This window comes from Zeus faber, assembly GCF_960531495.2.
Source record: "Zeus faber genome assembly, chromosome: 22".
In the NCBI taxonomy this organism is placed as follows: Eukaryota; Metazoa; Chordata; class Actinopteri; order Zeiformes; family Zeidae; genus Zeus; species Zeus faber.
In genome coordinates this window covers 7,831,707-7,858,391 of record NC_137209.1, presented here as the reverse complement: position 1 = coordinate 7,858,391, position 26,685 = coordinate 7,831,707, and the positions used below count along the sequence as shown (strand labels likewise).

The window sequence follows — 26,685 nt, the reverse complement described above, 5'->3', positions numbered from 1 at the left end:
TGGGAATACATACTAGTGACAATGGGAATAGATACTAGTAACAATGGGAATAGATACTAGTAACGATGGGAATAGATACTAGTAACGATGGGAATAGATACAAGTAACAATAGGAATAGATACTAGTAACAATAGGAATAGATACTAGTAACAATAGGAATAGATACTAGTAACAATGGGAATAGATACTAGTAACGATGGGAATAGATACAAGTAACAATAGGAATAGATACTAGTAACAATAGGAATAGATACAAGTAACAATAGGAATAGATACTAGTAACAATAGGAATAGATACTAGTAACAATGGGAATACATACTAGTAACAATGGAAATAGATACTAGTAACAATGGAAATAGATACTAGTAACAATGGGAATAGTTACTAGTAGGAGGATCTGAAACACAGAGCTCCATATGATTCGATGACTTAATTGTCCAATTTGCTTCTAGAAACATCTCAGTAGTTACAGGTAACGTGTCGTCCTTTCCAAAAGGATGCCAGACGGCTCGAAACGCGCACAAATGAACCAAATGTGGCGGCGCATTCAAACGTCACAGAAGCGGAGCGTCTGCAGCTTGTTGTTGCCTAGAGTCCAGTCTCCATCTGAAGGAAAACGACCAAAGCCTTGTTTGGTGACGTCTGTCAATACACCATCAGCCTGAAAGATTCTTTTGAACTGACCTGGTCGGTCACTTGGATCCACTCCCAATGATCAATGATGTATATAGTAAAAAACTGTATATATATATATATATATATATATATATATATATATATATATATATATATATTTACACACACTGTATATAGAGTGTGTGTATATATATCTGCCGGCTCTATGCTTGATTAGTTCTAATCTGGCCGGGAGTCGGGTTGCTCTGTCGGCAGCATGTCTGTATGGAAGGCATGCAGGCTGTGGATCACAGGGATTGACCCCCTCCTTCTCAGGTTAACAGAAGCCGTGTGTGTGTGTGTGTGTGCGTATGTGTGTGTGTATGGTGTGTGTGTGTGTGTGTGTGCGCGCGTGTGTGTGTGTGCGTGTGTGTGTGTGTGTGTGTGTGCGCCTGAAACCTGCTGAACTTGGACTCTGCATGGTTCTCAGAACGGAGGAGTAGGTGTCAAACAAAGAGACAGACTGTAAGGAGAGAATGAGATCACATTTGCGTCTGCGTCTGTGTGTGTGCGTGTGTGTGTGTGTCAAAGGAGAAGACATGAAAAGAAGACAGACAGGGAAATGGGGGGAGGTTCGTCAGGAGGATAAGGGGGATACAGAGAGAGAGAGAGAGAGAGAGAGAGAGAGCAAGAGGTCTTGTTGAACTTTGGCATTGGTTGCAGTGCAGCAGTCACCTCCCATAAAACTTTACCCCCTGTGAGTTGTAAACATAACACCACAGACACACACACAGACACACACACAGACACACACACACACACACACACACACACACAAACACAGGTACTAAAGTGATGTCCGAGTAAATACACCTGGTTAGTGAGGACCCCCTTCAGGTGCCCCTCCAATTCCGAGAACGGTCCTCACGAGCAGAGTCACACACACGCACCCGTCACGTGCTCCACTCGGGACAGAATGCACCGTGGGCTCAAGCCGTCTGTTAGTGTGTGTGTAAGTGTGTGTGTTTGGGGAGTTTTCAGATCAAACCCGCTGTCGTCGGAGGGAGACACGGCCGGCAACAGGTGCTTCCTGCAGGAACGCAGCAGGTGCTTTGTTTTCACACGCACGCACACACATTCTCGTGCTGGTATCAAAGTGAGGTCCGAGTAAATACACCGGGTTGGTGAGGGCCCATGTCGCTGGTGCACTTCTAAATCAAATAAATAGTAAATTCGGAGAACGGTCCTCACAAGTACAGGATAACAAACACACACGCCCACACAAATACCCAAACAAAACACACATGTATTTCAGACAAATTCACATACATGGGATAGGACAAATTTTGCCATCGTCACATGTTTTCACACACACACACACCCACACCCACACACATGCACACACACACACACACACACACACACACACACACACACACACACACACGTCCCCTCCATGTGTGTGTGAGGTCCCAGTGAGAGCGTCGTCACTCGCCAGCTCTATTTTTCAACCTTTATTTTCATTTGCGGGACCGCAACAGTGCAGAGCAGCCAATTACCCCCATGCAGGGCACGACAAATAGGAGCCCTCCCATCTGTTTTAACACCCCCCTCCCACACACACACACACACACACACACACACACACACACACACACACACACACACACACACACACACACACACACACACACACACACCAAAATCCCAAAACCCACCACGTCTGAATAACACACACATTTCCCCCCAGGCTCTGATGTCCAAACAGGAGTCCTGGCGCAGTGCCAGAGCGATGCTTTTTAGATCAGTATCATCAGACACTGTACTTGGAGGCTCCCGTCCTGCCCACCCCCCCACCCCCAAATGTCCCTGGGGGGCTCCCGTACTGAGTGGGAAACTGGGTGTGTTTGGTCTCTGAGTCAGCTGTCCGACTGGGGGGAGAGATGGCAGATAGTGTCATTTTCCCAAAATATTGAACGACATGTAAACAACTGCAAGAAGTGCACTGGGATGATTTTGTGTGTGTGTGTGTGTGTGTGTGTGTGTGTGTGTGTGTGTGTGTGTGTGTTAGCACCGCATCATTTAAGATATAATATTAGCAGTTGCTTTTTGCTTTTGCAGCAACAGGGTTCACCTTTTGTCATTAATATTTTTTCCCCTATTATTTAAAAAATATATAAATAAAAAATCGTATCTATCTATATATATATATATATATATATATATATATATATATATATATAAATATATATATATAATTAGTCTTATCTATAAAAACTTTATATATATATATATAATATAGATTAATTATAATTATTAATTATTATAACTATAATAGTAAATGCATATTTTATATATTATTATTTTAATCATAAATGTAATCATTATTTGATGTAGCCAAATTGTAATCCAATTTAAACAAAGTACAAACTAAATAACAAAAATAACATATCGTATGCCATAACATGTTTATAATATCATGAATGTTTGGCAAAATTGAGGCAATGAAAGTATGAGACAATAAATGTAGATTTCCCCCCTTTTTTTTTAAATAAATGCTCTGGTATTTTATTCAAGCGCCGCCGCAAACGAAAACAATACACTTTGTACCGACTGATATCTAAACACGGCACATACGCACGAGTCCTCCCCAAAGTCCACAGCTGTCAAACACATTCAAATGTAAATGAACCTGGATTATTTCAAGGCCCTTTAACGTTCAACACAGTCGAACGTAAATTCATCCCCTGGATATGAGGATTTACATCGCTGCTTTTCAGAACATCCACGACATGTTCACCGTCACAAACCAAAAAAGGCAACAAAAAAAAAAAGCATTTTCTTATTCGTGGAAATGTTTAAATATTTCAAATAATTTAGATTTTATCGAAAAAAAACTTGAGCCGCTTGGTTAAAAAGCTGCTGCTCTTCTATTTTAGGGTTGAATTCTGTGTTGTTAAATATTTAGAGCTAGAATTTATTTTTGGTTTAAGGGTGAGCGTAAAAAATGTGAGGTAGAAGGTCTTTCATATTGATCATTTTGGCAAAAAGAAAATGTATTATTAATTTTAATGTAATGATGCAACTTGTATATTTTTTGCATGTGCATGTTATATTGTTAGAATCATTATCAGTCAAACAACCTGTAAAATAAAAAATTTTATGAGACTAAATAATATATACTTTGTGTTTTATTTTAATACTGAAATACTCACACAATCGCAATCCATGATTTACTTTGGTCTAGCGTGCCTCTGTTTATGAATCAATAATATTATCCAATGTAGAATTATTTGTCTTGGTTTCATCATTTGTTCGTTTCTATTTTGATCGTTTGTTTTATTCTGTCCCTTCCCTTCAAATGAGCCTTTGTGTTGCAATATCAAAATTGCAAGGCTTCTAATTCACTAATCATCAGAAGAAAAAGAAAAATCACATTGAAAGTGAAAACTATGAGTAGACAATGATAATATTGCAGAGTTGTACGCGTTCTATATTTTTAGTGGTTACCAGGACGATGGGATGTTTTTATTGCAAACACGGTTTTGGGAAACACTGCTGCAATCCGACTCAAACTAAAATAAGTTCATTCGAAAAGCCGTTGATAAATGAAATCAAAAAGGGTCCGTTGTTTTTCACATTACGAAATGAGCATCAAACCATTGTGCAACGGTGTGTGTTTGTGTGTGTGTGTGTGTGTGTGTGTGTGTGTGTGTGTGTGTGTTCCCGATTTGGTTTCTTCTGAGTCTTTAGTCACAGGGGGTTTTGGGTGGAGCACATCAGGGTGGGTTCCGTGGTCCTCTCGGGTTGCGTCGAGGATGTCGATTCACCGTGTGTGTGTGCCTGTGTGTGTGCCTGTGTGTGTGCCTCCGCCACCACCGGGTTTCCAGTGTCCTCCGGTGTGTGTGTGTGCGCCGCAGTGTGTGTGAGCCGCCCGAGCGTCTCTACGCCTTTCTCAGACACTAGATGCGGAGGGACGTACCCCGTCTGCGGCTCCGCGTGGCCCCCGCGGTTCCGCTGGAGGTCGGGGGACTTGGGGGGACAGCGGCCCCGCTTGTCCTGGCCCCTGAACCCCCGCAGCTTGGGGCTCCAGTGCTCCCTCCACTGGAGGGCCAGCGTGGAGCGGTCGGCCACCAGGCGGCTCTCCTCGGGCCCCCAGCCGCGGGTCCCTTCCTCCCCGCCGATCAGCAGGAAGGTGCGGCCCACGTGGAGGGCGGGGCAGCCGCAGCTCAAGTCCCGGTCCGGGACCCATAGGGCCCGGGGGCCCCGGCGGACCCGCGACGTGGCGCCCGTGCGGAAGATGGTTTGCACCAAGATGGAGATATTCCACCAGGGGCCCGAGCGCTCCATCGCTCTCACCTGGATCTTTAGCACTGAGAGGAACACACACACGCACACACACACACACACACACCCACACAATAAACAACACATCTTCAATCATCTTTTTTAATTATTTTAATCATTTTAATGAACTGAATCATATCTCATTATTTCTCAAAATGTTTGTACAAAATATGACACGACAATATGTCATGAAATATGAAAGATTTCATATATTCCGAATATTTGATATTCTAATATTAAGTCAGGGAAGCCACCCTAAATGTAATGACTGCTGCACGAACCGAAATCCTTGAGACAATAGATGTCCAGGTTCATCTTGACTTTGACCTGAGAGGGTTTGCAGTAGGAAACACACTCCTCCGCTGTGAGAAACAGATGGGGCGGGGGTGGGGGTGGGTGGGGGTGGATGGGGATGGGGGTGGGTTAGTATCAAATGAGAGATGGTTTAATTTCATAGCCGACATATCAGCACAAGTCTCCCCTCCTAATTACAATATGCTGGCTTGTATTTGTCATCACAGTATCCCATGGCAAACAGATGAGGCGCTCTGCAACAGGTGCTGTAGTTCCACCAGCCGCCGCTAGAGGGAGATGGAAAGCCGAGCCACCAAGAAGGGAACTTCTCCAAAAATCTTTGTGTGACGGTCGGTGATACAGTCAATACGGTTATTGTCGTTTATTATTATCAATACTTTTATTTTATTTAATTAATATAAAATTATATATTTTTTTATTTGTCTAATGCATAATGATAACTATACAGTTTATTTGTACAGCACTTAATGTCAATAAGAGCACAATCGCCGCTTTATTCTGCTTTATTAGAATCCTCTAAATCGTCATTATTTAGCTTTGATTTATTTTGATTCAGATCATCATCCGGACTCAAGTTCCTGCCTTAAAGCCGATTCCACAATATTAAAATAAAATGATCCGTCCATTGACAATGTAAACCAGGAGTCGTTTTGACATAATCTGCGAGTGGATTGAACGACCCATGGATCACAGGTGACATCAGCGACTGATGTCACCTGTATTTCAGGAATCGGGGTGAGGAGGTGGACACTCACCTATACTGTACTGAGGCTGGAAGACGGGCGTCGGGGCAACCTCCTGGATTCCTGAAAAACCCAAAGACAGACAGGCAGAAAGACAGACAGACAGACAGACAGGCAGGCAGGTGAGAGGAACGCATCGGCACAAGCTCGCCCTTGGCTACAAGGGACGTCTTTGTCTTTGTGTGGTCACGGCAGGTTGCGGCAGTCTGTGTGTGTGTGTGTGTGTGTGTGTGTGTGTGTGTGTGTGTGTGTGTGTGTGTGCAATGACCAAGGATGGGAATGCGTACTATGTGTGAACGCCTCTTAGTGTGTGAGGAATGCCTTTGCCAGGAGATGCATGTGTCAAAGTGTGTGTTTGTGTGTCTGTGTGGTCTTTTTACAGGATTAGACATACACCCTCCGACATGTTTGGACACACACACACGCACGCACGCAGGCAGGCACGCACGTGCACACGCACACGCACACACACACACACACCCACACACACACACACACACAAACACACACAGCATACACAAACAGTTTACGCTAAGCATCTTAACGACGACACGTTTGACTGATTTTGCCAATAACACTACCCAGAGCCAGACATCTGCTTCAGGTCTGTTTTGCAGGGATGACTCGCTCACCTGTCAAGCGTTCTTCCAAAATACAGCGCACGGCAATTGTTCACATCTGTGCTACGTGCGTGCATGGTGTGTGTGTGTGTGTGTGTGTGTGTGTGTGTGTGTGTGTGTGTGTAGATCAACCACATGCAACCACGCTGACCCTCTGTCCCATCACTTTCCTGTTCTTTCTGACACAAGTGAGACAGTGAGATCCAACACCCCCCAACCACACACACACACGCACACGCGCACGCACATACACACACACACACACACTTGTACTGGTATCAAAGTGATGTCTGAGTGAATACACCTGGTAAGTGAGACCCATGTTCCTGGTACCACGCCACAGACAGCGTTCTGTGTGTGTGTGTGTGTTTATTTGACTTTATTTGTGTAAATGACCTTAATGGATTAATCTTCCATTAAGGTCAACCCTGAGCCTTTATCAAATAGTAGCTTAATATCAAACAAGCCGCCAACGCCTGATCAAATAAACAAATAAACACAAATTGACACTTGTGTTAATTGTGTGTGTGTGTGTGTGTGTGTGTGTGTGTGTGTGTGTGTGTGTGTGTGTGTGTGTGTGTGTGTGTGTGTGTGTGTGTGTGTGTGTGTCCTACAGTACCCAACACTGAGACCAGGCTCTGTGTGTGTACAGGTCTAGGTTAAGCTTTAGTTTTTGGAGCTGCTCAGTTAAAAAAAAAAAACCCCGAAGCCGTTGGGGATCGAGGCCGTGCGTCCGGATCGATCAGTACCCATCATGTGACCGAAAATGGAAAAAAAAAAAAAAAAGTCCCGTACGAGAACGCAAAATATCCTAAAATGCAAACTGTTCCCACAGCGGTGAAAAGCTGACAAAGTCGAAGAAATTGAGCCTCTGTATAAACTTCACCGTGAGCGGGACATTTGGAGCGACGCAGCGATGTTCTTAATGGAACGCGGGGGCGGCACATGGTGGGTTTGGAACTGGAATCCTGACGCGAATCCTGACGATGAAGCTCCACAGATGGAGGAGTGGAGAGGACGAGCAAGGAGGAGGAGGAGGAGGAGGAGGAGGAGGAGGAGGAGGACGGGGGCGATGCTATACATAGCCCAGCGATGTCCTGGCAGTAAAAACAAACAAGGTTTTCTTTCACTCGCTCCTTTCTCCGGGAGAGTTATGAGTCTGGGGGGGCCGGCGGGGGGGAGGCTTGAGTCATGCGACAGGTGTGAAAGCCGCCGCGGCCCGCCGCCCCCTCCCCGCCGCCGCCGCCGCCGGATCGCGGGCTTACGCCGCGTCTGCACCCGTCCCCCGTGTAGTTGTCGGCACTCGTGCAATCAGCTGGTGGGAGCGCGCGTGGATTAGCGCCGACGGCGGCTCGCCGGGGACGGTCCGAGGTGCAGCGTGTCAGAAGCGCCGCCCCCCTCCCCTTGATCTGACCCTGATCCCAGATCAGCTGGGAGATACGGCTCTGAATTAAAAGAAAGGTCCGTTCCGACGCCGCAATGGAAACCATCTCCACGGAGGGATGGACAAATTATCGGTCAAATTAGTTTGGGCCGTCGGCGGCCCGTTTGATTTTAAGCGGCTATTTGATAACGGCTCAGGGTTCCTGATGGGGAGATTAATCCATTAAGGTCAAGAACAAAAAGGGTTTCGGAGGAGAGGGAGGGAGTCAGCAAGGTCGTTGTTCGCAGGTCATACGCGGCGGTTTTACCACGGCGGTGACGACGAGCTGCGCCCTTCGCGTTATTGACGGTCGCACCCTCCAAAATAAGCCCCCCGCATTCTCATATGTGGACTTACGTATGCAGGGCTGCAGGGGGGATCTGCCCTGTTTGAAGCCAGGCGCACAGCGGTTACACCTCAGCCCCGTCACCCCGTCCCGGCACAGACACTGACCCGAGGTCTGGTTGCACCAGTGGCCCACGGCGCCCAGCGGGTGGCACTGACACACTGGGGGGGATGGGAGAGAGAGAGAGAGAGAGAGAGAGAGAGAGAGACTTCAGTTTTAACGTCCACACCTCGAGTCGTTCTTCGCCAAGTTCACCAATACACAGACTTGACGGATGGGTTGGCTAGTTTTCAACCCAGGCCTTATTAAACAAAAAGATTGACCAGAAACCTACCACTCCTCCGCGGATTCACGCGGCGCGCTAAAAAAACACGGCACAACGGGGGACACAAACTTTCAAATAAAACGGTTACAAAACATCAGGTTTTTCAGGTTTACATCGACCCTTTTGCAAATCGGACTAGAAACAGGAAGTAGCGTCGCCTCCTACTGATGCTTTGGACGCATTTGCAAAAAGTAGTCTGAGTAAAAAAGCGTTTGCCTTTTTCGAAAAGGGGGATTCAAGGTGTAGTTTTCAGGTTCGCCGTTTGCTCCATTAGGCTGCACTGAAGCACAGTGAGGAGCTGCAGCGGCAGAGTGCTAATCGGTACGGAACGGTAAATCGTTCTGAAAGGCTGTGCCACGGTATTTATAGTTAAAAATGATCGGAGCCAACATTTAAATAATCATGGTTGGATAACCAGTGCCAAAAAAAAAAAAAAAATAAAGAATCCTCACATCTACTTGGCATTACAGTATTTCTCCAGCCGTCTGGCAGCACCTGCAATGAAAACACCCCGGGGTCCCGAATTCCTCTGCAAGACTCAAAATGTTGCCCTAGCTTTAAACGTCTTCTTGTGAGCGTCGATTGTTGTGAACAACACAAAGCCTCAGCATATTCCCATTTCTGTAGATGGACACCCAGTGTGCCGAGCGCCGAGACCGTCCCTAAACTGACCCCGACCCCGCGCGACCCCGCCCCCCCCCCCCCGCCCTCTGTGTATACAGCGAACGTAAAACGCCATCTTTGAGACACGGGGCGACGGTGAGAGGAGAGAAGAGACAGAGAGAAAAAGCCAAAGTTTAGCAGCTCTGCTTTATCTCGGTACGCGACTGTTTGACTAATCCCTGCATCTTGTCCAAACACTCCGCCCGGCGGTGAAAGTGGTGGAAACGGGAGACGTCCGAGCGGGACGGTGGGGGAGGAGGGGGGATCCCAGAGCGTACATCGACGCCGACCTTGGAAAGTGTTTGGAGTGGCCGCTCGCTGACCCACTCCATGTTGTTTATTTCTCCTTGTGCTATAATGGATAAATACATTTAAAAAGGGTAAGAACCTGATTTGATTTACATTTTGAGGGTTTCCTACACATCGTCTCATTGTTCAACGTTGCCTGTTGACGGAATAGATAGAACATCAAATAATGGTCAAAATTATATATCAAATTAATAAATATATATAATAAAATAAACTGTGAAAATTATATATAATATTATAATATTATGAAATTATAAATGATATAAAGCATTTTAATGATTATAATGATCAAAAAAAATATTATTATTATTATTATAATAATAGATTATATTTTTATTCTTTTTTATTATGATAATCGTAAATTAAATAATATAATGTAATATGGCAATAATAAGACTTATTACGTCTTTACATTAAGGAATTGAACTTCAAATCATACAATTATATGATTATCAAATATCATTTTTGTGACGGTATTGACAAATTTTGGATTCTGTCACTAATTATTGAGTTTATTGTCATTATATCAGCCTAAAAATAATCAGTTGTTTTTTTGGGGAAAATGCTTTTTTTTAGAAAAGTCTCACGAGGCTGGACTTCCAGCTTTTAATGTGCTGCTCCTCTCAACGCTGAAAAAAACAGATCCCTGACAATAAATCAAAAATGCCGTGGCGACATTTTCGGCGATACATGCGCCACACACACACACACCCACGCGCACACGCACACACACACACACACACACACACACACACACACACACACACACACACACGCACACACCTGTGTGTCGCGGCCTCAGAGAAAACCCCCATTAACAGTAGTTATATTGGGCCTTGCGCTTCAACTCCAAACGAGCATTCCACAGTGTCACAGTCACTCCGGACATGTGACCAGTCAAAGGTCAGAGGTCACAGCAGATGCCAGCCACCGGTAACGATGGGGTCCACAAGTTGCAGCGGAGAAGAGTGTGTGTGTGTGTGTGTGTGTGTGTGTGTGTGTGCATGCGTGCGTGCATGCGGATCCCTAACAGGAATAGCTGTCCTCTCTCACAATGTAACCAGCCCATAAACACTCGTGCGGGCTCAGTCGTACACACAGAGGTAAACATGGACGTGCGCGCCGAAAACAATCATGCATTCAATCAAACGTGCGTGTACGTGCGCTGACATAAACACCATCTCTAGTGTTCCGCTTTTCCATGTTTTTCCGGGAGGGCGCCCTCAGTCGTTGGAAGTCGATTCGTCACGGCTTTATATTATGGACACACACACACACATTCTTACACACGTTCTTGTACTGGTATCAAGGTGATGACCAAGAACATAACCCTGGTAAGTGAGGACCCATGTTCTTGTTGCATTCTAAACCAAAAGAAAAAAAATAAATAAATTGGATACGGTCCTCACACACACACACACACACACACACACACACACAGCTAGTGACTGACGTTGGCAGGCCTTGCGGTGGTTCAGTGGTTTGCTGTGGTCCCGTGTGAACCCGTTGTGGCAGTACTGGCAGTGCCGTCCCGCCGTGTGGTGGCGGCACTTCTGACACACTCCGCCGCTGCGACGCCCCGACTGCTGGAACACCTCCATGCTGAAGCGGCACTTGGACGAGTGGCCGTTGCACTCGCACGCTGGGAGGGTGAGTGAGAGCGAGCGAGAGGAAGAGAGAGAGAGAGAGAGAGAGAGAGAGAGAGAGAGAGAGAGAGAGAGGGAGAGGGAGAGAAAGAGATTATTTTTAAGGCTTAAACGTTTGACCCCATAGGACTGCATTGAAGCACAGTGAAAACTTGCAGCAGAGTGGTAAGTTTCCCAATAATAAAGCGTTTTGCAAGGTTGTGCGATGAACAGTTATAAATGACAGAACCAACATTTTAATAATGCCTTTTATTAAAACCCTAAGGAGCTCATCTGTGAATTTGGGGTCATTTTCAGAAAGAACTGTACAGTCTTCAGATTTGTTCTCCATATTATGGGACACCAATAGTTCTACTGTACACAAAGCACATAACTTGAAGCAACAAATTTCTCTCTTTAAGTGACGTCCCATAAAAGACAATTCCACTTCTTCACATCAAGTCTATCGGTTATTCAAACCAGTCAGGGGACAAGACTAAAGCATTTGAAGGATGCACATGGATCACTGTGTGGATCAAAACCCTTTATTTTTTACAGCCAAACTACCCCAAACTCATCCAATGCCGGTTGAATTCCAGGACCTACCAACGCAGGGGTTGGGCTGCGTGGGCGTCGCCCGGTGCCAGGGTCTGTCGAAGTAGAAATCCTCGCACACGTCGCAGTCCGGCCCGGCCGTATGGTGCTCGCACACGCACACCGCCCGGCCGCTGTCATCGCGGCGACACGTGGAGGCGTGGCCGTTGCACTTGCACCTGCCGCCCACCTGCAGGTCAGAGAGCGCCAGAACGGGAGGAGCAGGAGGGGCCAGCTGTAAGGCCCCAGAGCGTTTCCCGCCGCTGGGGTGGTTGTTCCTCCTGCGCCTCAGTTCTCGTCCTCTGCTGCCTTTGCTCTGCCCCTCCACCGTCCATTTGCAGCCCCCGCCGGGACAGGGCTGCCACTGCTGCGTGGCCTTCTTGTGGCCGCGCCCTTTACCCTTCCCATTCCCCTTCTTGGAAGAAGCAAGTGTGTCCCTGCTCAGAGTCTCGCCACCTTCCTTCCCAGTGACGTTGTGTTCCATCTCTCCATGCCCTAAATGTTTGTCGTGACCCTTCCTTCCCAGTTTGCTTCTCGCCCCTGTCCTGGTGTTTTGTGTGTCTCCGTCCAAAAGAGTCAATGTACTTTCCACGTCCATCTTTTCCACCTGATCTCCGACACGTCCCTTAGATCCCGCTCTCCATCGAAGAACCCCGGCTCTACCGCCTGCTCCCTCGCCCGCCTCCGCCCCTCTCCGCTCCGAGTCACTCGCGAGGTCGTTTCTGGACGCCTGGTGGAACACTACGCGGATGTCCGTGGCGGTCACCCAGTCCTGCAGGGTGGGGCTGTAGTCAAAGTCGGGGGAGGACGGCCGTCCGTCCAGGGTGGAGAAGGCCAGCACCACGCCCCCGCGCTGCCTCTGCAGGGGCCTCGGGTCAGAGCACAGGGGCTCCATCTCCTGGTGTCTGGTCTGGGCCACGGTCTGGGGGGACAGACCGAATCTCCCGGTGCAGTCACTGGAGTAGTGCTGCATGGGCCTCCAGGTGCGTCCGTGGTCCATGGACTTGAGGATGGAGATGGAGACGGGGTCGGACGGCTCCCGCTGGTGGCAGAACTGCAGGCTTATGTAGGTGACCTCGAAGCGCCGGCCCAGACGGAGCGTGAGGACCCAGTCACTGCCGCCGGGGCTCCCGGTGTGGGCCGCCCAGCAGGTGAGGTTGTGCGGGTTGTGGAGGTCCGTCAAGGAGACGACGTCCGCGTCATGATCGGCTCCTCGGAGGGCGCGGCCGGCGCTGACCGGAAGACCGTAGGCGGCGTTGACGAACTCCGACAGGCAGTGCCGAGGACGGCCGTCGTGGTGGTAGCAGGGGTCATGGGGCGAGGTCCAACTCAGCGGGGATTGAGAGAGGGCGGGTGAGAGGTGGGATGAAGGGAGGAAGAGGAGGAGTATAGGGAAGATGGAGAAAAGAAAGATGGGAGGGGGAGGGGAAAAGGGCAGGGACATCATGTCATCGAGCCTGTGGCGGGAAACAGAACAAAAAAAGACGATTTTAGGAGAAAAGCCATGAGTTAAAAAAAAAAAAAAGAAAAGAAAGGAGTGATGGATTTATAAGAGTTGGGCTCCAAGCCAAAGGGGGGGAACCCACAGCTAGACCTCCTGCACCTTTATTGAAAACACACTATACCAGCCTCACGCATCTTCTCATCTGGGCTTTGTTTGCTTAAAGCAAATCTCAGTAAAGATCTCATCCCATAACAATGTCATCTCAACCCTCACCGCAGAGTTGGCCACAGAGAGAGTATGACAGCCTGTAAAAACATTTTTATCGTAAAAGCCTCTCAACCTATAAAGAAAGCCGTGGGGTTGAGCGGGAGGTGGGCTTCACAAATAAAGAAGTGCGCAAACCCAACGGGCCCGCGTGGAGAGATGACAAAAAACATGCCCGACAGCTGGGCCCCGAAAAACATGAGCTGGAATACATCCATCACGTTTATGGTCCCGCATTTCAAATCACTTCACCACTGGTCGGCACACATCGGGCGAGCGAAGGGCCCCCGAGCCGGAGCTGTACGGAGCCCGCTCGATTACGAGAGCCGGGGTACGGGGAGAGCCAGAGTGGGGGGGGGGGGGGGGCGTAGGGAAGGGAGTCGGGGGAGATTAGAGCCCGGCATGAAAGGAAAGATTTATCGAGAGAACAGTTAAAAAAAAAAAAAAAAAAAAAAACCCCGCGTGTCGGGGTTGAGCCTCCGTCCGGACGCTTCCGCGCGGAGGACAGACCCGGGGGCTGTCCTACGCCGGGCCGGCAAATCCCTTTTCCGTTCGTACAACCGGTGATGAGCGTAATTTATTTCACTGTCAGCATCTGACACCAGAGAGGGTTGGTTCACTTCGCCGCGCAGGGGCAACAGCGAACAAGGGAAAAAAGCGCGGCGAAAACAATCCGTTTGACAGAATGATGTAGGGTAGGGTCTCGGCGCGGTGCGTGTGTTGAGGGGGCCGCTTTGCCGTAGATTTGCACATCGGCGGCAGCCTTAGCGCGTCTCGGGACGACTTTTCACACACTCTTCCGCCGTTCCGCCCGTCTATCACCTGCCCCCTTCCTTCAGCTCTGGGAATATTCTTAACCGCTTCCAGATTGATGATGCCCTAACAAGCGTTTGACAGTGACAGCGCGGTCAGCATGGCTGGATAAACCTTCGAGGAGCGCGGAGGGCTGGGAGCCCTACCGGCGGAGTCATCGCGCTCAATTAGAACGGCGACGCCGAAATATGAGGCTTCCCCCGAGGACCTCGCCACTCTGGGGGGGAGGGGGGGGGCTTACGGCGGAGAGAGGCAGCCGCGCCGTCGGCCTCCGGAACGGGCTGCTCCGCTTTTGACCTCCGGAGGGAATGACGATCCGAAGCGGTGGATCGGCTTAACCGGGTCGGGCGCAACAAGGAGGCCAAGGCGGCTATAAGGTGTCTTTGTTTTGCGGTGTGTTGCTACTGGAAACCCCATGACTTGCGTCGGGGGCGATGACTGGTCTGACCTGCGCTACAAAAGGCGCATTCCCGGTGTCCAGTGCGCCTCCCCGGGGGGCATTCCAGACAGGTCGCGACATGCCCCGGGAACGCGAACGCACCTCTAAAAAAGCGTGCCTCCTTAATTGATCGGTTGATTAATTGGGTCGCCGGGTTTCATACGGTGTCGATGTCTCACCCGGAGGAGGGGAGACGGCCCCGTCATGGGGGAGGTTTGGGTGTGAGATCATCGAGGAACGGTTAGCGTGTAAGGTGGCGGCGGAACCCGCGACAAACCGAGGCCTGCGGCGGCGGTTAAAAGCACTTCCTCAAGGACCCACGGAGAAGAGCTGCGGTTTGTTTAACACCCTCGTCTCATGGTTTGCACTTGTCTTTGTCAGGTTACATGACCAATTAAACATAATCCCATTACCCCTACTTTGATAGATGGATGCCCTTCGGAGAGTGGGCCCTGGAGATCCCTAATGTGCCCCCCTAGGCCAAATCCAGATTGCCTCTCTGAAAACCAGTTCATCCGTCTGGCACCACCACGCTAAACCGCGGGATACGGTTTCAACATCGTTTTTCTTTTTCTTTTTTCTTTTTTTTTCCCCCCTCCTCCCTCAGCCGCTGTCCATAAGTTAACGGGGACAGCTGGCGTGTCGGAAGAACATGAAATATAGGTGGCGTTCATTTCCCCGCTAATGTGCCGTTTGATCAGGAGAGCGTTCCGAGTGGTTGTAAAAACGGCACACGGATTCCCCGCCGTCGAGTACTTCGCCGGTACTTAGACGCGACAGATACGGCTCGTCCTCATATCTGGAGGCGTTAGATACTGTAAATATGTCTGTAAAATATACCCCCAATCTAACCCCAATGACAGAAAAATCGGATTCCAAGAACCATATCAAAGTTTGCATCGAACAAAAAAAAAACAAAAAAAAACTTGAATTCTTCTGCTTCTTTAACGGCTGGAAGGCATGTTCCATATCTCCACTGGAGAAATGCGCAATTACATTGTAATCCTCGTGTTCCAAAGACTCCAAACTAAAGTGATCGACGGGATTGGTACTCGAAGCTGAGAATCCCGCTAACTTGTACCAACACGCGCGTTGTCCCTCAAAGAGCTTATAAAAGCCAATAGCGCGGCGATGAGATCAACGGCACCTCGCCACTCTCACGGGGCTGGAAAAACACTTGCCGACGGCCCCCGGCGGGCATGTTTACGGCACAGTCCCCTAGTCGACGAGCTCATGTTCTGGAGTCCGTATTTTTACCTTCTCACGTCATTCTACTCCGAAGGTTCTCGGCTGCGACGGGGTCCGGGGTACACTACGGAGTGAGTGGGTCGGGGGGCGGGGGAGCAGGGGGTTGGAGTTGGCGGGTGGCGGCGGAGGTGAGATACTTTATGATTTCCAAAAGAGCATGGGAAAGGGCTTCTGGAGAGGCGGGCTGCGGCGATCGCTGCAAGGTGGTGTAACTATTAAGTATTAAGGGGATGGATTACCACAGAAGGGGCAAACTGTCCTATACATTTCATTTGGCCCGGAGGTGGTGTAGTCCCAATTGTGTTTTCAGGCACGTCTGTGGGGTGGGGGTGGAGGGGGTTCGATGGAGAGCCAACCAGACGGAGATTTAGAGACCGGCAGATTGGAAACCAGGATGTGCGGAGTGCAAGGATTGAACCAAAAACGGCCAAGGCAGGAAGGGGGCTATGAACGGTTAAACAGTGGGTTGACTTGCAAATCCTGTCCACTTCACCACAGCAGACCAATCTAATGAATGGATTAGTCAACAATTCCCCCTAAAGATCACCTGCCAGAGCCCCGAACATGTGGCGTGCATCAAGGGGCTTTTGAAGCAGAGTTTCCCCCTCTCTCGGGACCTCTGGTTGAAAGCCCCTGCTACCTGCTACGTCCACTTGTCCACTTCCAGCACAGTGGGGTTTTTTTGGGGGTTTTTTTTTTCCTCGAGGCCTGCCCCTCGTTTTGAGCCGTTATGGGGAGCAGATGAGCTGGATTTGGCCCGTCCCACACATTTTAACATTCCTCGTCATGGGCAGCGGCCATGGCCGGTGAGGATCCCACCATGACCGCTTCCCCGCACCACTCGAGACGGGGGGGGGGGGGTTCAACGAAAGCTGTAAAAATTCAATCTTTCTGTTACCAATATGTCAACAGCGGTGTTTTTCGCTACGCCCGGACAAACACAAGAGTGTCGGCCATCGCGCGCAAGTTGTTTTTTGGGCACGCTCTTTCGTACACAGCTGGACGCCGCGAGCCGCATCGGACTCCCGAATAAATATGATCGATTACGTAAGCGGAGACCGTACGGCCCAGATATCTGAATGTGAGACCAGGCACCTGTCCGTGCCCGTTACCACACTGACACCTTTGTTAATTTTCAATTGTCCTTGCCAGTCCGAAATAGGCCTCGACGCTGGGCCCGGGGTGCGAGGAAGGGGAGCGTCCATGTACATGCCTCTGTATTCCCTGGCGGCATTCCACTGTTTGGGTGTAATACCCTAAGTTTAGTGGAGCAACAAGGGAGGAACAGCCTTCAGACGCCGCCCAAAACAGTGGGATTCTGGGCAAAGAAAGCCAAATTGGCTGTTATTATGCATGTAATGTTCCATAATCTGCCTCTCCATCGACGCCGAAACTGTAGAGCGCGTGTGTCCATTTCCCTCTGAATAAGAAAACACATGTCCTACATATTCAAAAGCCACATTTCCTCTCAACGTTTGGGCTCAGCTCAACTTTCTAACTTTAAAAAAAAAATTGCAAGTGTCTTTGGGTTCCTTGAAAGGTGTTTGTAAATCAGTTATTATTATTATTATAATTAATATTTGTCTTACTATCAATAATAATAATAGATAATAATTAAAATGTAAATATTAATAAAAAATATTATTGTGTTATTGTAATTAATAAAGAATATTATTATTATTATTATTATTATGTTTCCTTTCCCCTCTAACGCCTCTTACACAAGTTGACTCAAGACTAGTTGGGGTTTATTTAGATATTGGACCGGAGTTCGAAAAAAAAATCATTTGAAAAACAAATAATAAGAAATACATTTAAGGCCCTCGTTTGTGGGTTAGTTTAATTAATAAAAGTGTAATACAATAGTTAAGTCATAATTAGGGCCAAGATGAGTCAACCTTACAACCCAAAATACATTTCAAAACATATGGACGCCTTTTTAATCAAGCTCTTGTAAAATTATGTGTATATGTATTAATTTCTTTTTTTCGTTTTATTCAAAAATGTAAATTGGATTTAACCCTCAAATGCGGATGCACAGCGTCACTTTAATTCGAGTGCCGCTGCTCTATAAAACAAAAGAATAAAAAAAACAATTGCAAAGTCTCACATATAACTTTACACAATATTGTCTGTGCTTGTAATGTCTCCAAACGTGATAACATGACGTGACCACATTCAAATACGTTTCAGACGCACTGGAGGCCCAAACTGTCGATGTGTTTATAAAATTGTAGGTCTCTTAATTATTAAAAAAAAAAAAAAAATCTATAATACAACGCAAACATTACTGAATGAATAATTTCTCTTAATTTGGGTGTTTTCGGGTTCATTGCACTAATGATCTGAATGGACGCGCACTCCAAGAAAGCTGCGGTGGGATCGAAATGGGCCTTTGGGCCTTTACATAGAGAGGAAGATTTTGGCACGATTCATTAAACACTAATGTTTATCATATTTGGGTTTAGTTTCAATGTTTTTACAGCAGTTCTCTCCCTAAAGCGACGTCACCTTAATTCATTGTTTCTACAGACCTAATTGCAGTAATTACATTTAATTGGTTCCAGTATGAATGCCTATGTGATGAAATGTATTCTTAATGGGTTGGTATGGCTTTTTTTTTTCTTTCTTTGCATTATAATGTTGTGGCTATTTTTTCATTTTTATTTCGTATTTTTATAAAACCAGATCACAATTAGGCATTGGGCACAAATTAGTCACATTTTATAACTTTCTTTTTGTCGTCTGCATTTCTTTTCCCCTTATTTAAAGTCGACGCTTCACTATAATAAAGCTGATAAAAAATGAGAAGTAGCTCAATCATAACACATTTAGTGTAATTATGATTTTTTTTTTGGATAGCATAAGTATAAAATAATAATTGGGTGATAGAATAGTATATATAGTATGCCTTAAAATAGCTTTAAAAAAAAACATTAGGCTGTCCTTGTGCTACTTGTTTTATTCTTATAATTAAAGTGAAAAATGGAAGTAAAATAATAATCTATATTTTGGAATCTCAAATTGCCAAAACGGCTCAAAGGTTGCACTTTAAGACCAGTGTAGAAATACAGAAATATAGAAGTTACACATTCAAAGAAGTTTTCTCTTGGACTGAGTGGGATTTTGTCAGTCACAACCGTTCTAATAAATCCCGAATAAAATAGAACAAAAACTCACCATGTGCGTCAAAGCTAAATCCGCCCTTCCGTGTGATCGTGCTCATGGCTCGGTGTGTCGGGGTCCACTGGCCCGCTGCTGTGCTGCATGGCTGGGGGTCCCTGCGGCGCCTCGGTGGGAGGGCGGACCGTCCCACCCCGAGCCTCGCGTTCAATGCGGCTGGCGGACAATTTAAAGTGGTAATCCATCAGCTCCTCCGCGTCGGGTGGACGACACTACAAGTTCCAGAACTGCCTTTGGAAACGGGGTTTGGGGTTTATGATCCTACTTGGAAAGGTACAAAGGAACGGGCAATTTAATTTAACGCCCGTCGACGGGCCCGGGCTGGGAAAGGCGGACCCCGCCACCCATAACGCAAATGCACATTGAGGGGCTGTTTCTGATTAGGCGCCAGCTTAATAAATGTGGAGACTTTTGAATGAAATGATCGAACAGATCAGCCATTTAAGGATCACAATGAAACAAAACGCAGTCGTCGCCTCCTTGCTCTGAAAGGACTTGACCCGCCCCCAGGTTGTTCCAATTACCCCTTCGTGAAATGAAGGAAAAAAACTAAACTTTAAGTTAATCGACCGGAGTCGATCGTTCTCAGATGTGCTCGTAGCCTCGAGCGGCGGTTCTCAACCTGGGGTTCGGGGACCCCATGGGGGTCCTTCGAGTGGCTCCAGGGGGGCCCCTGCCAATTACTTAAACTGCGCCGTCGTTACATGTCCAAGATGTGAGCATTACTTCAACTTCAACTTCAACTTCAACTTCACGAGAATATTTGTCACATACATATACATACAGTCATTAGCGTTAGCATTACAGAATATACAACAATGACTGTTTTGACACGTCACCGTAAGGTCCCTCACTATAGTGTAAACACTGAATCGTATCCAACAATAAACACTTTCTCCGATTTTCGGCTTCAGGAGACGAAAAATCGCGTCAAATGGGATTTGTGGCTGAACGCGCATGAAGGGTCCCATATGAAAAAAAAAGGCCCATCACTCAAGAAAGAAAAAAAAGTTTAATAAAATAAAAAACGGATACAGATGGAAAACATGGTAAAAGAACACAATTTTTTTTAAAAGAGGTGAGGGGAATATTATGGTCTGGGGGGGGGGGGGGGGGGGACGTTTCCCAGGGAAAGCCATAAAACTGATTGATGACTTCCCTGGAGGAATGTTTCCCCAGGTGTGTATGTGTGTGTGTGTGTGTGTGTGTGTGTGTGTGTACGTGGTAGTTACGGTGCAGTTCAGAAATGCTATCCTTGGAATCGGGACAAGCGCAACAAAGCAAATTGAAGGGAGAAATGGCACGTTTGCGCGTCGATAGTGCGTTTTGGCAGCACGATCCACCGTCACGCAAGAGGCCGCGGCCTGGGCCCCGGGCCCCGGGGCGGGGCGGCTTGGGAAACGAGCGAGCGGTTAATTAATCATTTGATTTACGGGGGGGAAGGCGTAAATGAAAAAATAAAATCGATAACAGAATGAACCGGACGGCCCTAAAAGGAAGATCTGCGCTCCGCCAAACCGCACACAACCCCCGCGGCGTTGCAACGCAAAGCCTTAACAAATGGGATATCGGAGGAGTGCAATTATTACAGCGGTTATTGAAACCGCGTGACACAACCCCGAAGCCGATTGCACAACGCGTTGGCGTCCGTTTTTGAGGGATTGGCTCCACGGGGGAAGCAGAGACACCCAAATTGCAACAAGGTGGCTTTGTGCTACGAAGCCATCAGTCTTTGATGCATAAGCAGAACTGAGCCTCGGGGACACGGGGCGGAGGAGAAGATTGGTTCAACGGCGTCTCCACTCCACGATTTTGACGTCTTCATTACCTGGCGAGGGTTGGACTGACGGGCCTGGGACCGATCCAGGAGCTTAAAAAAAAAAAATTTTAATGAAAAAACCGAAGAGAAAATAGAACGTGTTACAACGGTGCAGCGAGAAGCCACCGTCCCCCGCAACAGTCAAACCCTCACGCCCTCCCTTCGTCGAGGCTGGTTCGTCAAGCAGAGGTTTCATGGATTTTTTTTCTGAAGTCTGAAGAGAAGCTCCCCGGGCGGGGGCGCCGGCGGGGCGGAATCGGTGTAAAGCCGACGTAGCTTCCTGCAGAGAGCGAACTGATGAAAAAAAAAAAAAAAGATGGGGGCGTTTGTCCTCGGCGGCTTCAGAAAAACGCGTCCGGAGCCCGGCGTTTGGACGTGGGCGTCGCTCACTTTGTCGCTCGCGTGGGCGAACGGGGACGGGGCGGGGCTGTCACGGAGAGCAGACCGCCGGCGTGCCGCGGGCGGGTCAGGGGTCGAGCCCCCGGGGCTTATTAAAAACCAGTCTCTAGTCTCTACCAGTCTTTGTCAGAGTCTTTACCGCTCCCTTCTGTGTCGCAGCGAGGCCTGGTCCCCGAAGGTGAGCATGTGGAAGGCGTAGTGCCGGAAGTGGGCCGTCCTCGCCGATACGATCACGTCCAGTACGTCCATTTTTGGATCCTCCGCTCCAGTCATCTGGTGGTGCTTAACACGCGGCCCCTCGAGACGGTCCAACAACAACGTGCACACATGCCCTAAATTTTGTGAGACTGGACATATGTGTTCATCTCAAGTCTTCCATTGTAGTTCCCATGTAGCGTTGAAGATGGCGCCACTAACTAGTGTTAACATTAGCACGTAGGTGGAGCGGTAGAAATGGCACGCATCCAGGCGGAGAAGCGGTTGCCCGTGACAACAGTCATTGTAAACAGACAGCGGTCATTATTCAGAAATAACGGACCGCCGATCGACGGCTATCGACCAATCGGGATGGAGTATTCCACAGAGCTGTTGGGTAACCACTGTTTGAGATACCTCGTGACCAGATAGTCCAGTCGGGGCTCCGCGTCGAGCGGCCCCCGAGCTTGGACAGGAAGCGTAGAGGAAGGCCGTGTACAGAGGCCACGGGAGTAGCCGGGCCGGCGCCAGAGCACCGACACCCCACCCACGGGACGGTCTCAGGATGGTCTCAAAATGAACTTTCGAGCAGACTAGCTGCCCTGCCGTCCATCCCACTGCGAGGCGCCGTCCCCGGTGACGCCGCTGCCCCGTCGGGTAGAGCGATAGCTCACCCCGGATGCCTATTGTGTGACTGGTCGGGCTTAGAAGTCGGTAAAAAAAACAACAAAACAATACCACGAGGAAAGCAATCACAGCTGATTGCACAGCGGCCTGTCACGCCCAGGACAGGTAACTGGCTCGAGGGAAGGAGATCATGTTTGTTCTTTCGGAGGGATAAATGTTTCATTCCCAAGCCGAGTTTTTATTGTATTTTATTACGTGGCCTTCGAGCCAGTAAACAGATATAAATAAATTAATGAGTGGTTGGAGGCTCTTTTTTTTGTAGCCTTTCCCACAATGCAATGAAGTAACCTCTTTTATTTGAGTTCTAGAAGAGGGATTTGGACTGTTTGTTGTGTTTTTTATTGTCTTCATAAAGAAGGTGTGCAGGACTTTCTTTCATAGAAAGCTCATTATTTATTAACCCTTCATTTTGTTCACCAGCGCCCTCTGGTGGTGCTCCTCGGTCGGTGTCCATTTGTCCGTATGGCTCTAAAGTTGTTGCATTTTATATGACTTCACACTATTACTTCAGTGCATTTCACAGGAAATATCCTACTTCTGACTCCATTACAGCTATCGGCAACACCCTCTGCTTCCTACTTGAGTGTTGTTGGAGCTGAGGTTGCAGCCCGCGGGGGTTTGTTGTGAGATCAGTTCCATGAATACAGCAGCACCCACCACTTCTCTAGTGTCTTGCTCAAGGGTGTTTCGGTGGGAAGGGAAGTTTTCCAACAGCGCGCTCAAATCCTCATCATTTGATGAAAGACTTAATTCTAACCCCCCGGGCCATCCTGTCACCATAATCATAATGATGATGATACCGGAGGAAGTTTATCTAATTACTCAAACCGGTGAGAGAACTTATAGGACCCAGAATCGCGATTGTGGCGCCTCCCCTTGCGGCTGCCTGCGCGAGCACCTTGTGTCGATTACGCACATTTTGGTATTTTTTAGTATTTATAGAGCTTATTGTGCATAATCACCGGGTGTCATGACATTTCACTGCATATATGTATGAACGTATGTATATGTATGTGACAAATAATCTCTTGAACTTGAACTTGAAAAAAGCCTCACCGCTGGAAAGGATTTCAGTTTGAAAAGCCAACCTATCGAAATGACATTTCACTGCTTAGCTTGAGCCTGCCCACTACGCTATTTATAAGACATGCATTTTCTTTTAATGTACAGTATGTATTGGCGGTCATTTTTGAGTGAATTAGATCGGTTTTGATGGGAGAGAAAGAGCAAGGTTTTTTAGGGCGTACAGCACATTAGAATACGTAGTCATGGGTTTCCATATTGGAAGCAACACTTGTTGATTTTTGATCCCATATTTGCCCGTTCGGAAACATCCGCCTCAAATTGTCCGAGGCGACCCATCTCTGTGGTCTCTGGCGACCCACTGTCGGGGTCTAGCAAGAGCGGCCACACAGACGTCTTTCTAGATACAGAGGCGATAAGAAGTGTTGACCATTAAATCACTTTCCATGACGGGGAACAAAACTAAAAATCCATTCTCCAACATTCTATACACGTGTTGGATTCGCTCAACTGCATGTCCATTTCATTTAGTCATTCAGGGACAGCCGGGATCACAACACTTTCATCCCAAAAACTCAGCGGCTAGGAGGCGATGCAGAACACTTCCCAAATCAAATCGCCAGGTGGCGACATATCCCAATTATTTAACCTTTCCAAAAATGTTTTGCGTCATAGATCAGTCCAAATTCAAACTTCTCACCGTTGTTGTCAGTCCATGAGGAACATTTTGATCATCCGACATGATCCTCCAAGATATAACGGTAACATCTGACAAGTTGCATTCAATCACACAGGGGACAAGCCTGAACAACCCATAGTAATAAAAAAACGTTTATTAAAAAGATTAAAAAACTGTACAAATTGCTGAAATGGTTCGGAAGAAAATATATATATATATATATATATATATATATATATATATATATATATATATATATATATATATATATATATATATATATATATATATATATGTTCCTTATAGAGATAGAAAGGAAAAAGGAAATAGTGCTGACCCATAAAATAACACTGACAAGGTAAAACTTTTCTTTTTGCTTTGTAAGAGCAAATTATACATTAATATCTGGCATGGCAGGTCTGTACAAACAGGAGTGCCATCAAATCTGAAAGGATTTGCTGATTTACTGAAATGAAAACCACCATCGCATTAGTGGACTTCAACAGTCCTTGACCCGTTGCAGAGCAAATACTGTAAACAGTGTGAAACCTGTGGTTGAATGTGTGTAGTGGAATTTACCATCAGAGATACTGTTTTGAGAGAGAGGGAGAGTTTAGTTTTGCTCTTCACAGTTCCCCTGCATCGTGTTTCTTCTCTTCATCTCCGTCGCTCTTCCCCTCATCGCTCACTTTGTTCCCCGTGTCAGCTTTCCACACCTCCTTCAGACATTCTGGGCGAAAGGAGGGAAAAGTCAACAGAAACAAAGTAGACGTTGCTGTACAAAAACTTAAAAATAAAAATAATATATATCTCCGGTGTTCTGATTGAACTTGAATTGTATGTATATATTTTTATATTTACGTATATATTTGCATATGTGCCTGCCCGAAAAGTGTTCCATTTAGGAACTCATGTATTCTCATGGCTACTTGACACTAGTCTTTTTGTGTGATGAGCCTTTACATCTACGCAATGTGATGTTTTTTTGTTTTTTTTCCTCGACAGAAATATGCTTCTGTAGTTTTTTTTTTTTTTATTATTATTATTAATATTAATAATAAATAACAACTATATTATTCTTGTTATTCTTATTTTCTATTCAAGAGGTGAGAAGAAGCCATGCTGGTGAGGCGCAAATGGTGGGGGCTCGTCGCCCAATGTTCCAGAAGGAACGGGAGGAACTAACTAACTAACTAACTAACTAACTATTGTTATTATAATTATCATCAGTAGTAGTATTTTATCTCATTATTATTGCTATATTATTCTCAGTACTATTATTATTACTAATAATATAGACAATAATATTGTTATTTTTCTATTACCATAATTATTATAGACACACTCACTGGCACCTAGTATACTCTCTGACAAAGAATAGCCACACACACACACACTTCTACCTGTTGGCTGTTTAAATATTTAAACTCATTCCATTTTAGGATCGACTTTTCAGCCTTTTACACCTCGTTCTACTTTTTACTATTTTATTTTAATATGGGTGTGTAGGAAGGTCGCCTACCTCGCTCGGAGCTCCCGAGGACATGGCCCTCGCAAAGGAAGCTCTCCAGCCACTCGTCCTGATGGTGGAAGTACCAGTCCTCCACCACGTCCTCGTACTGCTCCAGCATGGTCTCACACTGACACACACACACGGGGGCGCACACACACACACACACACACACACACACGGGGCGCACACACACACACACACACACACACACACACACACACACACACACACACACACACACACACACACACACACACACACACACACACACACACACACACACACACACACACACACACACACGTATGGGTGACTCATAACCAAACTACACACTAATTTGCTTTTCGAAAGGAGCTAATAATAGAATAAAAAAAATAAAAATAAAAACCCAAAGTGCCTTTTATAAATAGTGAGTTACCAAGACTGCAGTCAAACAAAAATTGACAGTAAAAAGGGACACATTTAATGTAAAACATTTAAAACTCATGCAAGTTTATATAGCTAGTTAACTTTTAGGTTTACTGCATCTTGCTGTTTGCTTTTTTCTTTTTTCAATTTTTAATTTTTATTTCCTTTGTATTATTCGTATTATTATTGTCTATTGTTTTGATGTGAGCTACTGTGCCTCTTCAATTTCCCTCCAGGTAGAATAAAGTATCTATCGACACGCTATCTAGATATAGACACTATCTACCTACCTACCTACCTACCTACCTCCCTACCTACAATATATGAAGATACTACTATCTATCTATATCTACCTAGATATAGACAGATAAAAAGATGTAATATCCTTGCTCGATCTCTATATCGAGATCCACTTTTTCTGTTCCGATCCCAATACACACGTGCCGATACTGATCTCAATACCACAGCTGTTTTCTTTTTTAACGTGGAGAAGTAGAAAAAAAACAAATAAAAATTTTCAACCCCCCCCACTCCAGGTAGATGATAAACTCTTGGATATAAAAACGACTCATTGAAATCAGGTGAGAAATGTAAACGCTATAGTGCTTTTTAATCCAGAAAAAAAAACGCAGCTCACCCGTTTA

General features: G+C 46.7%; 2 protein-coding genes across 2 annotated transcripts in view; both read right to left on the bottom strand.

The window, feature by feature from the left end:
• Positions 1–3,250: 3,250 nt before the first annotated feature.
• Positions 3,251–19,412, bottom strand: ntn5 (netrin 5). Its single transcript, XM_080022911.1, has 7 exons — positions 19,316–19,412; positions 11,940–13,384; positions 11,162–11,350; positions 8,423–8,572; positions 6,035–6,085; positions 5,246–5,326; positions 3,251–4,990 (listed from the first exon to the last, which is right to left on the bottom strand). The coding sequence occupies exons 2-7, from the start codon at positions 13,372–13,374 to the stop codon at positions 4,371–4,373; spliced, it is 2,526 nt and encodes an 841-aa protein (XP_079879037.1). The 5' UTR covers positions 13,375–13,384; positions 19,316–19,412; the 3' UTR covers positions 3,251–4,370.
• A 4,995-nt stretch (positions 19,413–24,407) lies between these two features.
• The window catches only part of cnpy4 (canopy FGF signaling regulator 4), a 4,060-nt gene continuing 1,782 nt past the window's right edge, over positions 24,408–26,685 (bottom strand). Inside the window, exons 5-6 of the mRNA XM_080023778.1 lie at positions 25,643–25,760; positions 24,408–24,850 (exon numbers count right to left, since the gene is read on the bottom strand). Of these exons, the coding sequence (XP_079879904.1) occupies positions 24,747–24,850; positions 25,643–25,760 (222 nt within the window). The 3' untranslated portion in view covers positions 24,408–24,746. The remainder of the gene's footprint in view (positions 24,851–25,642; positions 25,761–26,685) is intronic.

Bases quoted from the DNA above. Each gene is read 5' to 3' on its own strand.
- ntn5 (XM_080022911.1), bottom strand. From the start codon at position 13,374: ATGATGTCCCTGCCCTTTTCCCCTCCCCCTCCCATCTTTCTTTTCTCC. The intron at 11,351-11,939 runs GTAGGTCCTGGA...TCACCCTCCCAG, and splicing joins GCAGCCCAACCCCTGCGTTG to CGTGCGAGTGCAACGGCCAC. The intron at 6,086-8,422 runs GTAAGTCCACAT...TGGGTTTTTCAG, and splicing joins CCCCCTGCAGCCCTGCATAC to GAATCCAGGAGGTTGCCCCG.